The sequence below is a fragment of the Ceratina calcarata genome, unplaced genomic scaffold (assembly GCF_001652005.2).
Source record: "Ceratina calcarata isolate Rehan_Ccalc_2016 unplaced genomic scaffold, ASM165200v1 scaffold25, whole genome shotgun sequence".
NCBI lineage: Eukaryota > Metazoa > Arthropoda > Insecta > Hymenoptera > Apidae > Ceratina > Ceratina calcarata.
This window is the reverse complement of record NW_017147017.1, coordinates 15,505-29,919: the sequence shown is the minus strand read 5'-3', so window position 1 is coordinate 29,919 and position 14,415 is coordinate 15,505. Positions and strand designations below refer to the sequence as shown.

The 14,415-nt window shown below is 34.0% G+C and overlaps 2 protein-coding genes across 8 annotated transcripts; one reads left to right on the top strand and one right to left on the bottom strand.

Moving 5' to 3' along the window:
- Nucleotides 1-248: 248 nt before the first annotated feature.
- On the bottom strand, nt 249-4,236 carry Ppt1 (Palmitoyl-protein thioesterase 1). Of its 4 annotated transcripts, none has more exons than XM_026811790.1 (9): nt 4,149-4,236; nt 3,958-4,063; nt 1,768-1,925; nt 1,567-1,676; nt 1,307-1,434; nt 1,025-1,183; nt 763-880; nt 516-674; nt 249-448 (listed from the first exon to the last, which is right to left on the bottom strand). In XM_026811790.1, exons 3-9 carry the CDS (start codon nt 1,874-1,876, stop codon nt 323-325), a joined length of 909 nt encoding a protein of 302 aa, XP_026667591.1. In that variant the 5' UTR covers nt 1,877-1,925; nt 3,958-4,063; nt 4,149-4,236; the 3' UTR covers nt 249-322. The 4 variants fall into 4 exon arrangements, with proteins under 4 accessions (XP_026667591.1, XP_017876591.1, XP_017876590.1 ...); XM_018021102.2 differs by lacking the exon at nt 4,149-4,236 and adding an exon at nt 3,846-3,889 and having other exon boundaries at nt 3,958-4,049; XM_018021101.2 differs by lacking the exon at nt 4,149-4,236 and having other exon boundaries at nt 3,954-4,040.
- A 151-nt stretch (nt 4,237-4,387) lies between these two features.
- Nucleotides 4,388-13,938, top strand: Crag (DENN domain-containing protein Crag). 4 transcript variants are annotated; one of them, XM_026811789.1, is made up of 20 exons: nt 4,388-4,837; nt 4,910-5,061; nt 5,160-5,493; nt 6,690-7,292; nt 7,374-7,954; nt 8,036-8,276; nt 8,341-8,611; nt 8,735-8,826; nt 8,890-9,140; nt 9,245-9,415; nt 9,492-9,620; nt 9,695-9,947; nt 10,042-10,180; nt 10,253-10,456; nt 10,530-10,757; nt 10,855-11,099; nt 11,192-11,447; nt 11,526-11,957; nt 12,040-12,215; nt 12,460-12,596. In XM_026811789.1, exons 3-20 carry the CDS (start codon nt 5,166-5,168, stop codon nt 12,594-12,596), a joined length of 4,737 nt encoding a protein of 1,578 aa, XP_026667590.1. In that variant the 5' UTR covers nt 4,388-4,837; nt 4,910-5,061; nt 5,160-5,165. The 4 variants fall into 4 exon arrangements, with proteins under 4 accessions (XP_026667590.1, XP_026667589.1, XP_026667588.1 ...); XM_026811788.1 differs by having other exon boundaries at nt 8,735-9,140; nt 10,066-10,180; nt 12,460-13,938; XM_026811787.1 differs by having other exon boundaries at nt 8,735-9,140; nt 10,548-10,757; nt 12,460-13,938.
- The last annotated feature ends 477 nt before the right edge of the window (nt 13,939-14,415 follow it).

Below are 14,415 nucleotides of genomic sequence, written 5' to 3'. Positions count from 1 at the left end.
TTTATAAAATATTATTCTCACTTACCCCGATCAATAATTTCCCAACGCATCATTTTATAACTTATTTTATATAGATTTGTAAAGAAACTTATATGTACGTATCACATGCACATACATAAAAAGGTATAATTATATACACTCATCATGTTCTTCAAGATAATATTTATTGTATAAAAGATATTTCCTAATAAACAATACGTAACATAAGGATATATCAGAATTTGTGTATAACTAAAATTTGGTTTCAATCACAATATACCAACATATGTATAGATAAATGCATGAACATTTGTAACCTTTCGAATCATTAATACATAATTGATTACATCAAATAGGTTTTTATTATATTATTGACAAACCAATTTTGTGTAAATTGCAAGTGATTTCCCGGCAAGGCTAGGAAATGAATTCTCCCGGACTCGTACAACTCTTTCAGTCCTAAGCGATCCTAAAAATTGACAATGTAAATATAATCGATTAATTAGTTAATTCATTCATTTAATTCAATTTAATACCTTGCGATATAAGTCGCTTTCAATTAATGTTTCGATTTGTACGCTCTGTCTCGGTTTATAGAATCCAAACCATTCTGTTTCACGTGGCCAAACAATAGTATCGTTCATAAACTTGACTAGTACCATCGAGTTCAATTTTTGCAAATTTTCTTTGTAAGTCTGGAAAGAAATCCAGAGGATTCCATAATTATTATTTCGGAATGTTCGATTATCCTGACAATTCATTAATGAAACGATGTCTTATCACCTGATTAATATAACGTTCGTTATTGATATCGGCCATAAATGTACTCTTCGTTTTATATTCTTGTTCTTGATATGGGTCATGCCAATACGTGGCTTGAATAAATCTTTCTTGGATGAGACTAAAACGAAACAAAACCCGACGTGTCAATTTAAAAGTACGTTTAATAATCTACGCATATTAATCCTATTATACTTGCAACAACATTATTAATTAGTTGAATTAATATTATACGTGTGTACAGAGAAATGAAATGTATATGTACGATAAGTAGGCTCCATATTTAATCATGCGATTAACGTAATTGCAGATATTTCGTTTCGTCGTTCCACAATTTGGCAATCCGAAAACGCCCTGATGTTGCCCGCCCAAAGAAATAAAATTGATAATTCGAGGATCAGGACATCTCTGAATTATTGCTCTCCTGCAATGTACACAGCTTCAGATGTCTCCTTCTCGTAATACGAATTACGATTACGATTCTATTGACTCTTAGATTTAGACTTTTGTTTTCATTTTATTAGTCGCTATATTACGTTGCACTTACAAAAATTGAGCGCCTTGCGAGAATCCAATAGCGTTATAGCCATTTTTAAGACGTTCATCTTTTGCTAATCGTTGACAAATTTCTTCGATTTGTTCGTTAACATTTCCGAAATAGCTATGTTCGACATCCTGTTCAAGTTTAATACATGTGTAGTTTTAACAATACTTTCGGTGACTAATCGCAGTCACGTACACCAAATAATTAATTATGTACATTACTGTAGGGTTTATGATCGAATTATGATTAGATATTTTAATCACCTCGACTTCATTATTGCCCAAACGAATGGAATATACATAAACATCAGGTATCGTTGCCTCTATTAATTTTTTTACTGCACCCAAACTAAACGAAAAACAGCAACTGTCTCCTGTACAATTTTATAATCAGTGCAATATCTATCGTTAGTAACATTTTATTCAATCGGAAGTTTACACACTGAACTTAATAAAGATAATTACCCATTCCGTGCCACAGAACAACCGGAGGTGATTTAGCTTGAATACCAGTAAACTGGCACACCGACACGAGGAAGAGTAGTAATAAAACACGTTTCTTCATCGTAAACATTATGCAACGTTCATTTATGTGATATAAGTCGATCGTGTCGAATTAATTCCTACACAAATTGAACAACTTAGAAATGTTGCTGATTTCTTAACGCATCGTACAGTGTTCCCGAAGTTAGTGCGTGCAACGTTTTGTGCTATGAGTTAGTGTAACATTCGAATTCATAGTCATTCCGCTTCATCGGAGCGAGTCCCCGCACTCTCACTCTTTTATTCCTATCATAGTATACGTATAATTCTCTTGGAAGAACACTGTATTTTTGCTAGTCTACTATTAAGCAATTTTTTCTTTCAAACGACATGTAAAATTGCAATAATTTAAATGCATGTGTTCATTTTACTACTAAGGGAACACGCACATGTGAAGAACCTTAATACGGTTTATTTATTTCTAATTCACAGTGGATTTATAAAAAATTACAGACAATTCTAACACAAAGTTTAGTGAAAATTTATCACGATAGTGCAATTGCATTAGAGCAAACATGAACTGACGATTAGTCGTACGTGCTCGTATGAGAAATTTAGGGGAGAGTAACGGGGCTGCCGTAATAGTTTCGTGCAAAGTGCAAACCTGTTATGTACTTATATAAGTTCCAAGTTCTTATAGCATCAAGTTGTACATAATTTTCACTAAACCTGCGTTTTACTATATACGGTGTACTCGGATTAAACGATCAAACTGCACCAGTACCGTTTTACGAGTAAAAATAAAAACAAATGTTATGTAAACGTAGGCCTGGAAACGCTTACATATAATATAAATATATCTTATAATAAAAATATGAAGTCCAAAGTTAATAGCGACTTCGTTGTTGGTACATCGGAATGTGATTTATGAAAACTTATGGTACTTATGAAACCTGCTCCTCTTAGTCAGGTTTACTATTTAAAATAGTCAAACGCAACAACGCAGAGATCGAATTATACGAATATCTGTGTTGTTATTGTTCTTGAGGAAATTAGTATCAATTCCGAAAGATCAGAACGTAGTGCAATTTCATAGAAAATGCAAGGAGTGTAATCAATATGCTAATATGGTTTTGTTTCCTGATCAAAATTCTTGAGCTGCGATTATCAGCGAAGATTTCCTAAGAGGAGTGCCACATTTAACAGTGTTCGACAGAGGTTTTACGCAGTTGTGATCGACAGGTTCATTTCAAATTGAAATTGAACAGCTAGGAATTACGCGTCTACCCCGATGCATACAAACAATTTTAAATTGTATTCGTAACAGGGACGGCATTTCGAAATGGAAACATGAACTTCTTTTCAACGTAATAAAGCGTGATAATAAAGCGTTCGCAGATTTATATTTATATAACATATTTTTTTCTTATTTTTACTCATAGAACATACTACCGGTGTTTGATATTTTATGCCGCTATAACATACATATAACATTTTTCATAAAATTAATAATGAATTGCCAAAAAGATAGAATGAATTATGTTATTAAAGTTATTTAACTGCAAACACTTTTGACAATTATTATTTCTCAAAAAGTTAGCGCATCTCGTAATTCTGTTGATTTAATTCCTATCACAAACTTCGATTTATCAGTGTATGATATACGTGAAAAAGAAATGTTGATATATGATATCTCGTTTACCAACATAGATAAGTCTCAACGTATCCCGCCTTCAGAAATTATTACATTTGAAATATTAATTTTTCGCAATATTTACAACTACATTTTAATGTTAACTAATAAAACCAACAAATAAGGTAATTTCCTTAATTACACAGATAAGCCAGATGAGCGCATGGAAAATTATCTTATGATTTTATATGCGGTACGCAATAATTTAAAATACATTTGTTAATTTAAGCAAATTTTATTTCCTAGGGCAGCTTAGCTTACTTTATTATAATTTATGCAAAATGTTTTAACCGATGACAATATATTTTAACAATCAGTGTATGTATGTATGCTTAAATGTTCAAATTCATAACGTTTGCGTACGTGCATACGTAATAACGATGTTCGCATAAAAAGGAATCGAGAAAATGACTAGAACCAAAAGAACACGTAAAAAGACGTCCTATATTATTGTATATGCATAAGTCTTACTCACTTACATATATGGACAGCTACTTGCCGATGTCTATTATGTACGACGATATTGTTTGATTTAATACGTGCACTTATAACATTTACAAGTATATTGTGTACTTTCGATAGTTACTATAAATACGAAGGATAGTAAGCTATATGTACGTTGTTACAAAGAAAAATAATAATAGATTCGTTTTATTTAATTATACTATACTTAATACATGGGCATGTCTCATCATAAATTGAAAAAAAGTTGTTGCCCGTAACAGTTTTAACCAAAAGTCGGACATCGTTTCTCCTTTAATTTTCAATTGAATCGACTGTTGTACAGATTTCCTTAAAAACCAACGAAGTAAAGGTATAATAATGGAAAAAAGGATTAGCCCTCGATAGAAAATTTACGTCACATTTCAATAACTGCGTCACTCGTGATTAGAGTGTAAACGCGTATAAAATAGTTGGTATGACACATAACCTAGAAATATTTAACTTTCAAAACGACTTGTGGATGGGAAACGTTTTGTTGTGATTATTATGTAAAATACATGCGACCCGCCAGGAAACGCTTGAGCGCTATTTTAATTTCTTTGACTTAATATCTATTCTCGAATCGTTCTCGTTAACTGGAAAATAATTAAAAACATAATTGTGTATTTCATAACTCTCTGCATTTAGAAGAAAACTCATGTACAACTTAAATCAGCATGTGTTTGATTCTACATTCCTAACAAACACGTTCGTTAGCAGAATAAATGTGAACATTGTAAATATACGAAGAAATATATTCTTCTCGTCCACGTTTAAGTTTTATATTTGTACAGAGTGAGATAACCTTGGGAAGTTTCAGATAAAGATTTAAGTTGGAAAATGTTGAATGATTGGAGTAAACATACTTTTTGAAAGGTATCTTGAAGGAAGTGAATCGTGTTAATATACAATAGTGATTAAGTAGTATTTATTTCTACGAATTTATAGGATGTTTTGATGCAAAATAGCTTCCTTAAATGATTTTATTATACAGACACAATGATTTTAATCAAAATGGGACAATAGATATTTCAAAATACATCAGAGAGCACAAGCAAGGATTTTTCAATGCCATGTAAAGAACTGTTGTGTCATTTAAAGTAGGTAAACTTGTATATATGTACATATATACAATGTATTATTTTTCAAATTATATCGTATACATCATCTGAATATCATTGTGTCTTTCAACCATTAGGTAATCATGGATGAAAGGAGGGTAGTGGATTATTTTGTCATTGCTGGTTTACCTGGCCAAGACAGTGATTTCGATAATGATAATGAGACTAATGAAAAATTAGAGGATTGGTATCAGGAAGGAACACACGTGAAAGATATGAACATGAAACCTCCTATTACCGATCTTGCCATAATATTCCCAGCATTAGGTGAAAAATGTCCAGAAGGATACGTGTTGTTAGAGCAAACTGTAACAGGCTTTCCCGCTGACCTAAATCATGGAAGTTTAAGAACAAACGAATGTTTTTTGTGTTATCGGCGAGGTCGTGACAAACCACCATTAGTCGACATAGGTAAGGAAACTTTTAAAGACGTATCACTTAAAATTGCACTAAACAGTGTAGTTTAAATCAGACGTAATCAGTTTATACAAGTATTATATTGTGTTTCAAATTAAATAAATAATATGTGAAAATGAGGAAATTCGTTTGCTGAAATTGATAAGAAGAATCCTTATTAATTTTTAACTTTCATCGTTCGATATACTTAATTCTTAAATATGACGAACAAAATCTTTATATATTTATTACTTATGTAAAAGAAAATGATTTACGATTATATTTATATTGTTGATTATATGCCATTGGATGCAATCGTTATATTGGATATCATAGTTGTTACACCTTCCAGTTTTACATCCTTAGACTATTTTTGGCAAATGTTATGCAAGCCATTTTAATTAAATTGAAACCATGGAGATATAATGTGATTAAGTAATGAGTAAGATTTCTTTTGAAATCGTCTAGAAGATATATTCATTTATTGTAAGTAACTAAGGTATATGGTAAAAGTATACGCATATACTATGTGATTCATTAAAAGTAGATCGTTTTGATAGTTTCATCAGCAGCTGTTTGTGTTCATGGAAATCTAGAAGAAGAGAACGCTAAACAAATACAAACTTCTTGTTAATAGACATTTATGGTTATTGCTTTAATCAAAAATACATATTAACGTTACTTATTTTTGATAAATGTATTTTCTTTTACGTGTAGCAAGCATTAGGTTTAGAAACCAAGGTCCTCATTACTTTCATTGTAAACACAATATAAAAACACAATATACTGCATGTTCTTGTCTTTTCTTAATTTTAGAACAGTATGTAGTATACAAATTAGATTAATTACTAAATATAACAAATATAAATAAATTATTTCAAATGGAATACTCCGCCTCGTTTGCATATGCAACAGAAATGTTTAATTGTGCGTTTAAAAAATAACAAGTTATACACATTTTTCATTTTCAATTGATCTACAATTAGAGATTCAATTCTTTCTGAAATAAGTTACATTATGTTGACATTACGAAACTATGTATTTGATACGATAAATTATTTTGTAGAATTGTAGTTCGCATAGAAACATATTGCAAATGCATAAAATTAAATAGAACCGAATGAACTTGTTTTTTGTAACTACTTCGTATCGTGTTTATAAAAGTGTTATTGACTATATCTATTAACATTAAGAAGTATTTATAATTACAGGTGTAATATATGATGGCAAGGAACGTATAATGCAAGATGCCGAAATGATATTAGAAACTCCAACTGGACATTCGGCTAATGTAAATAACTCAACAGCGAAAATATTTGTCACATATAGACGCGCGAGTCGTAAAATGCCGTGTAATTCGTTGGTTGTCACTGACATTTGCGTAATACTGATGAACAAGGGAGAAACTCCCCCGCACGCGTTTTGCATTATCAATAAAAATTTGAACAAAGGCATGCTGGGCAGCGATGTATACTTGTGTTACAAAAAGTCAATGAACCGGGCGAATTTAATATCGTTTAAGCCCGCAATATTGTACAAATATCCTACAGGCGATTACAGTAGCTTCGTATTCCCAAATTCCGTGGCGATGTTCTGTTTGCCAATGGGAGCGACGATAGAATGTTGGCCGAAAGTCGCTTGCAAACCTAAGCCAGTGTTCTCGACGTTCGTTTTGACAGTTGCCGATGCAGCTCAAAAAATATATGGATCGGCGATAACATTTTACGAAGAATTAGAATTAAAATTGGATATTTCAAATTTCAAGGAGAATCAACAACCAACCGATGTACTCATGGAGAACATGAAAAATTCTGGTACGAAGAAAAGTCCACAGATTTTCTCATACCGTAAATCGAGAGAGAGAGAGTAAAAGATGTTTTCTCGTTTTGTTTCAGTCGAACACGCTGAAATCGACTATCAGCAATTGAAAATGAAAACATACAAGCAGTCTGGAATACTTAAGAAGCTGACTGCAGCGCAGTTGGAAAAATTGCAATACACGAATCCCGCGACTCAATCGTTGAACATCAGTAAATCTATTTGCATTCTGTCTCACTGGCCGTTCTTCGACACGTTTGAGAAATTTTTAGTTTTCTTACACAGCATGTGCGACAACAAACCGCAACAAGTTCCTATCGAGAAATATATAGCATATTTTTTGTACGACATACCGTTTCCAAGTCCACAGAGACCAAGAATTCTCGTCCAGTTAAGCTCCAAGAACAGGTTGATTTTGACTCAACCGGAAGACTTGGCGTTACCTAGATCCGGTGCCAGTTTCCGACAGTTACTCATCAATCTGGGACCCGATAATTGTTTATTCATACTGTTGTTAATCCTTACCGAACAAAAGATACTTGTACATTCGTTACGTCCTGATGTCCTCACGTCAGTCAGCGAAGCTATTGCCATGATACTATTCCCGTTTAAATGGCAATGTCCGTATATACCGCTGTGTCCTCTTGGATTGGCCGAAGTAACTTGATCATTTTATTGTATCAGCCTATTAACAATTTGTTACTTTGTACGGCGATAGTAACAGATTTGAAAATTTTAGGTTCTACATGCTCCATTGCCGTTTCTGATAGGTGTAGACTCCAGATTCTTTGATTTATACGATCCACCCGCAGACGTTAATTGTGTAAATTTAGACACAAACAATATAGCACTTTGCGAAGATAAGAAATACTTGCTTGTGAAATTATTACCAAAGAAAGCTGCGAGACAGCTCAGAAATTGGCTGGAGCATCTTTATTCGAAGTTGATCTCTTTAGGAAAAAGTTATTCATCTATGAAAGGTATTGAAATCTTGAAAGTCACAACATTTTATGACTTATTCGTAATTATTGTATAATATTTTAGACATGGACGACGAAGAATTTAGTGTGGATAAAGAATTTCAGCAGAAACGGAAAGAACAAGCTTTAGAACTCGAGATACAGGACGCTTTTTTAAGATTTATGGCTACGATACTTAAAGGATATCGTACTTTCTTATTACCGATCACAAAAGCGCCAACAGTCGGCACTACTGATCCAACTAGTTTATTTAACATAGATGCATTTCTCAGAAGTCGAGATAAGGCTCACGCGAAGTTTTATAATATGTTAGTGAAAACACAAATGTTTATAAGGTACGTGCTACTTTTATGAGGAGCGTCATTTTGATTCATATTCAGTTCTCTTATATTTAACCTGTCCATTTAGTTTATTGCACAACACTATTTGTCTGTATTATTTTAGTTAATCGTTTTTAGATTTATAGAGGAAAGAAGTTTTGTGTCTGATATGGACATGGCAGGTTTAGCCTTTTTTGACGAATGCACCGAACGTATCGAAGAAGAAAATGGTAAGACGACTGTAGTTAAACGAAATATCACACATTTTGTGTATTTAAATATGTATGTTCCAGTGCCTCTATTGGAATTGGATGAATCTCAACATAGCGAACGGACAGTATTTATACCTCCGCCCGATCCTGGTCCAAATCAATCGCCGGTAGTATATCGCACATTTAAATTGAATCCTGATCTGATAAGACCACAGAAAAATTTCACTATACGAAATCCGAATTTAAGTGCCTTCGGAATAGTACCGGGAAGTCCTATGGCACGTAGAACGAAGCACGAAATAAAGGTAGCCCAAAGGATGGCACGTAAACAGGTAAATATAAAGCTTTTTTTAAGGTTTATCAGTTTTGAAGTTAAAGAAAAATATTCGATCTTGACGAGTTTTACAAATTCTCGTTTACAATTTCCCGTTTTCAGGCAGCGATGCCAGACAGATGGGGTAGATGTCTACTGGGAACCTGTTACAGCCTTTGGTTTTTGCATCTACCAGCGATGTTGCAAGTCTCCAGTCAACCTGCTGCGATTTTACACCAAGCCTACGATCTGCTGGTTAAAATGCCGAAGCTGCATCTCGATCCTATCGAAGAAGTAAATGTTTCTATTCCCTACGATTCAATTCTCTTAACAAACCTTACCGTAAAAGGTATCGCGATTTTTATTGTAGGTATGCTACAGAGCTATGATGCAGCTATGCGGCGTTTACGGGCAGCCCGTTTTGGCTGTGAAATTATTATTCCACATGAAACGTAGCGGCGTTCAACCAAACGCTCTTACATATGGATTTTATAATAAGGTTTTCACTTATTTATTTTTCTATCAACATTTAAAAGACTCGACTGACACTTTATTTATTCTTACGATTTTTAGGCTGTACTCGAAGCAACTTGGCCATCAGACATGACAAACTCGAGCCAGCTGATGTGGAATAAATTAAGAAACGCTATAGTCGGTGCAGCTTTGTTTAAAAGAGCTGGTAAAAGAAGCGCCAGGAGGAGATTAAGTTCGAACGCGGAATTATTGTCGGTCGATGGAAAGATCGCAAGTATGGAGCATGCATTTTCTAGATCTAGCCTCGACAGTTCTCACTCTCAGGACACGGAAGCCGCCAGCCACAGCGATTGTGAGTATCAGTTTTTCACATATATTTATTCTTTTCGTTAGATTTACATTTTCAGTTTTCTTTTTTTTTCTTTTGTTTTTTCCACCATTGATAGCTACTAAGGCGAGTTCTGTCTCAGATCTCCCAGAATACGGACCTTTCGAAATAAAGAAACTTCCTCGACAAAATAGCATCGTTAAAGATTCGGTATTAAATGCTTTACAAACGGAAGAGTTCGAAAATTTAACTCAAAGGTAATTTCAAGTTCAGTTACTAACTTTTGTATTCGTTTTCCATATGCAATACATGTTTGGTTTATCATTTAGAGTAATTCGGAATGTAGACTCGCCGTTAAAAAGTCCTGTTCGTACACCAGTCACGGAAAATGATCCCTTAGGCGCTTTAATTAACGACGATAATACACCTATCGTTTCACCTTCCGAGGAGAATGATTCAAATTGCTCGACGAGCACTTTGACTGTTCTTAACAACGTCGAGGATCGACCGGGAGGACCCCTTTTATTCCGCAGGTATGAAAACCTAGTGCGGAGCGATTACCTCTAAAAAATTAGTACGATTTTTTATCATCTTTATACATTACAGTAACGTCTTGCCTCGCAGTGCAACTTTCCATCAAACAGTAGACGAAACGGGCGTAACGATAGGCGGCCAGTTACAAAGAAGTGAAACTATGCCACATTCAGTCGCACAGCAAGGTGAACAAGACAAAGAAAGAGAGAGAGTAGAAATAAGTAGCAGTCTTTGGTCACAGAAGGACAGTGTTACCTCGAGTCTTTCAAGTTTAGGTTCCAGTTTGAAATTAAGTTTTGGGTAAGTTGGAATGTGAACACATTTAGATATAAAAATCACCCGTTTAAGTATTTAATGAATGTATATTACATGCATGTTCGTTTTCGTTTTCCATCAGTCCTACCAGTCTTACAGGGAAGAAATCGAATGAAATAATACTCGGTGGTTTGAGCAGCTTGAAATCTGCTGCTACGACAGTGGTAAAGAAGTTCGATGAAATTAAAGAAGCTATTTCCGCGACTAGTACTCCTGTAAAATTGAAGGAACGCGAATACAGAATGTCGCACGGAGCATCCCACGAATCACTGGATTCCATGACAGATGGTTCTTTGCAAGATAAAAATGAACCGCTCAAGTTATCCGGTTCGTAACGTTGATTGTTTTTAGTGCAAGTGCATTCCAATAAGATGATCTTTTTAAATTGAACAACTTGCTGTTTCCGTATTTGCAAATAGGAGATGGCTTAGACCCTTACGCGTTATACGATCTTGCCGAGTCTCTGTATCCAAAGGGATCGAGAGAATTGGATGAACGAATCGCTATTGAGCTAATTCTTTCGAGCGCGAGTAGGTGCCATCATTGCGCTTCTATTCTTTACGACGAAGAGATAATGGCTGGGTGGCAACCGGAGGACTCGAATTTAAACACAGTATGCCAATACTGTGATAAAGCGACAGTACCTCTGCTAACTATAACCATATTAGATTACAGGTAGATAGCTCAATATAATCCAAATAACGATTTTCTTTCATCAATTTCCACTCATTGAACGATGACTTTTACTCACAGATGTGAGGAAAACGAAAAGAAGAGCGATCCTCTCATGGGAGCTTTGGTTGAGTTGTTAGATAAACCGAGAGAATTATTGGAACCCATCACGGTGCCATATTTGAATCCTCTAGTTTTAAGAAAGGAATTAGAAAGCGTTCTGAGTCAAGAAGGTGACACGTGTCTCACTAAGCATAGATTCATCGAGGAACATCCGATTGTGTATTGGAATCTCATATGGTATTTCGAAAGGATTAATTTAACGAGTCATCTTCCTGATCTGTGGCTGAGCAACGATCAGCAGCAGCAGCAGAAACAAGAAAAGGACGAGATAAGTTACATTAGCAGTAGCACAGTAGTAGGCGTCAAGACTATGTGGGACAATGAAAGACTGCACATGGATCGCCTGCCCATGTACCTCCAATGGAAATTGAATATCGCGGACGATAAAAGGTAAGTTAAACATTTTCGTTCGATCGAAGACATTCATTGCTTGCTAAGGAACAACAGCGATGTCACCTCTCGTTCGTTTCAGCTTAATGCAATCAGTAATTACATATGTTCGTCGGAACGACCTAGCAGAACCTATGAGAAGAGTGGCCTTAGAAAGAAGTAAAAATCAATCATCACCTAATCAACCGCTATTTTCTATATATCGAGATATTTTGTTTCTGGCATTTACAGTTTTGGGTAGAGGGAACATCGACCAAGGTACGTCGCTTCTTATTAGAGTAAGGCGGAATGCAAATTCCAATAAGAAAAAACAAATGAAGACATAACAATTCTCAATCAGTCAACCGTTTGAATTCGTGGCAAGTTTTCATATTCACATAACAGTAACTCGCGTGATTCACGTTAATTGCTACAGAAGAGTTTCGCTTTTCTCCTTTTCCATTCTGTTTTCCATTTTGTATGCAGACAAAGAATCAAACATAAATTATTCCCTTGTTTCTAGGTGTCTTCGACAAAGAATACACCTTATCTCTAGACAGACTATCAGAGAAAGAACAAAAGTTGTTAAGTAAAATTGATGCTCCTCCATCGACGATGTCAGTGTTTTGTAGACATTATTTTAAACAGCTGAGTGTGTAAAACCTGGAAGGACTGTACGGAACAAAAACGATGTAACATATTGTGAGAATGACTAGCGTATTCGTAAAAGAAGATATGATCAAAGATTCATCGAGCCTGAACTTTAATGCGAGACAAAACGTGTAAAATGTCAAAATCGGTAGCAAATTATACATTTAGATAAGCGTGGTATGGTTATCATTTTCGAATGTAAATTGGTAAGATGATTACAATGTTGTTTTTAAAACTATAGATCTTTTTTTCATATACATAAATATATATGTATATATATATATATAGAGACAGAGAGAGAGAGAGAGAGAGAGAGAAACAAAGGGAGGTAAGAGAGAGTAAATCAATAAAAGTCAGTCCAAGAAGCTGGAAATATCGAATCTTCGTTTATACAAGAACAAACGTTTTCTCATTTTCATATCTAAAATAACGCAATTATTATTGATAATTTTTCTTTAGGTACTAGTTACATAAATACACATTATACATACATACATAAATACACATTATACATACATACATACATGCATACATAATACATACGTATATATTACTTACTTTGTTATTTACAATGTGAATACGCATAGTTGTACGTGTAATCGCTATAAGGAGAAATCATCAAGTACCAAAGAATCTGACTTGATCTAAAACGTTATAAAATTTAGATGGTTTTAGTTGATATCAATAAACTGACTTTTGAACATAAAATTACATCTTAACACGTCAAGCGCCCTGTCAGTCCCTAGTGATTGACAGTATATTTTTCAGCTTGCGTCAGTTACTGTTGGCGATATACAATTTAAGAAAGTATATTCTTCTATTGATAAATTCTAAATAATTTGGAGATCATAAAGGAATGTACCTAAATATTACTTGTTACCAAAAAAAATATTAATGAATATTTTTAAAACACTTAACAACTAATAAAATAATTAACTGCTAAACAGAGAGGCAAGGCAGGCTTGGCGCTTAACGTGTTAAATAACATATTCATTCGTCATGACGAATATCGATCGAGCGATTATGATTAAATTTTCGAAATGGAACCGTAGCAGAAGCTTCTGAATTCAATTTAAGTCCGCTTAATGCAATAAATAATGTTCATGTTTGTTACACTTTTAAATGGAACGACTCGGTAGTGCATAACCAAAATAATTAAGTGAAACATGCTGTTTATACTTGTGGTGACATTAATATTAATTTCTGATCGTGTAAAATAGCTCAGGAGGCGTTGCATTCAAATTGATCAATTATCTTTTAATAATAATACGAATATAAAGATTATATAAAGTGTAATTCAATGATCATTATTTGCAATTAAACATAAAATATATATATATTTTAAATTATAGCCTGGTTGTACAATTTTGTGCCCGTTGTATACAATATAATTTTATTTCTATATAAAAGTTTAAACGCCGCTTTAATACTTAAGCTATCACCGTACTCAGAACATATATACTATACACATACACATATGTATGCATCTCTACACGACTACAATTCACTAATTATTATGTACAGTTGTGAAATATTTCGATGTAGGAAATACGTTTAATCGGGCTGAGAGTTAGAGCATATACATATATACTGCTGAAGGCAATTTCCACATGTGTCGAGTCGAAAGTAAAGAAGCTGTAAAAACAGAGTAACAGAGATATAATTACGATGGCCATACTTTTGAGAGCGAAATCGGGGACAAAGAAAAGTGGGAATTATAACAACACGCAAACAACAACAAAAAAATTCTTGTATTGGATTATTTCATAAATTATTAATTGAAAGAAAGAAAAAAATTGAATAAAAGGAAAGAACAAGAAACAAAAAT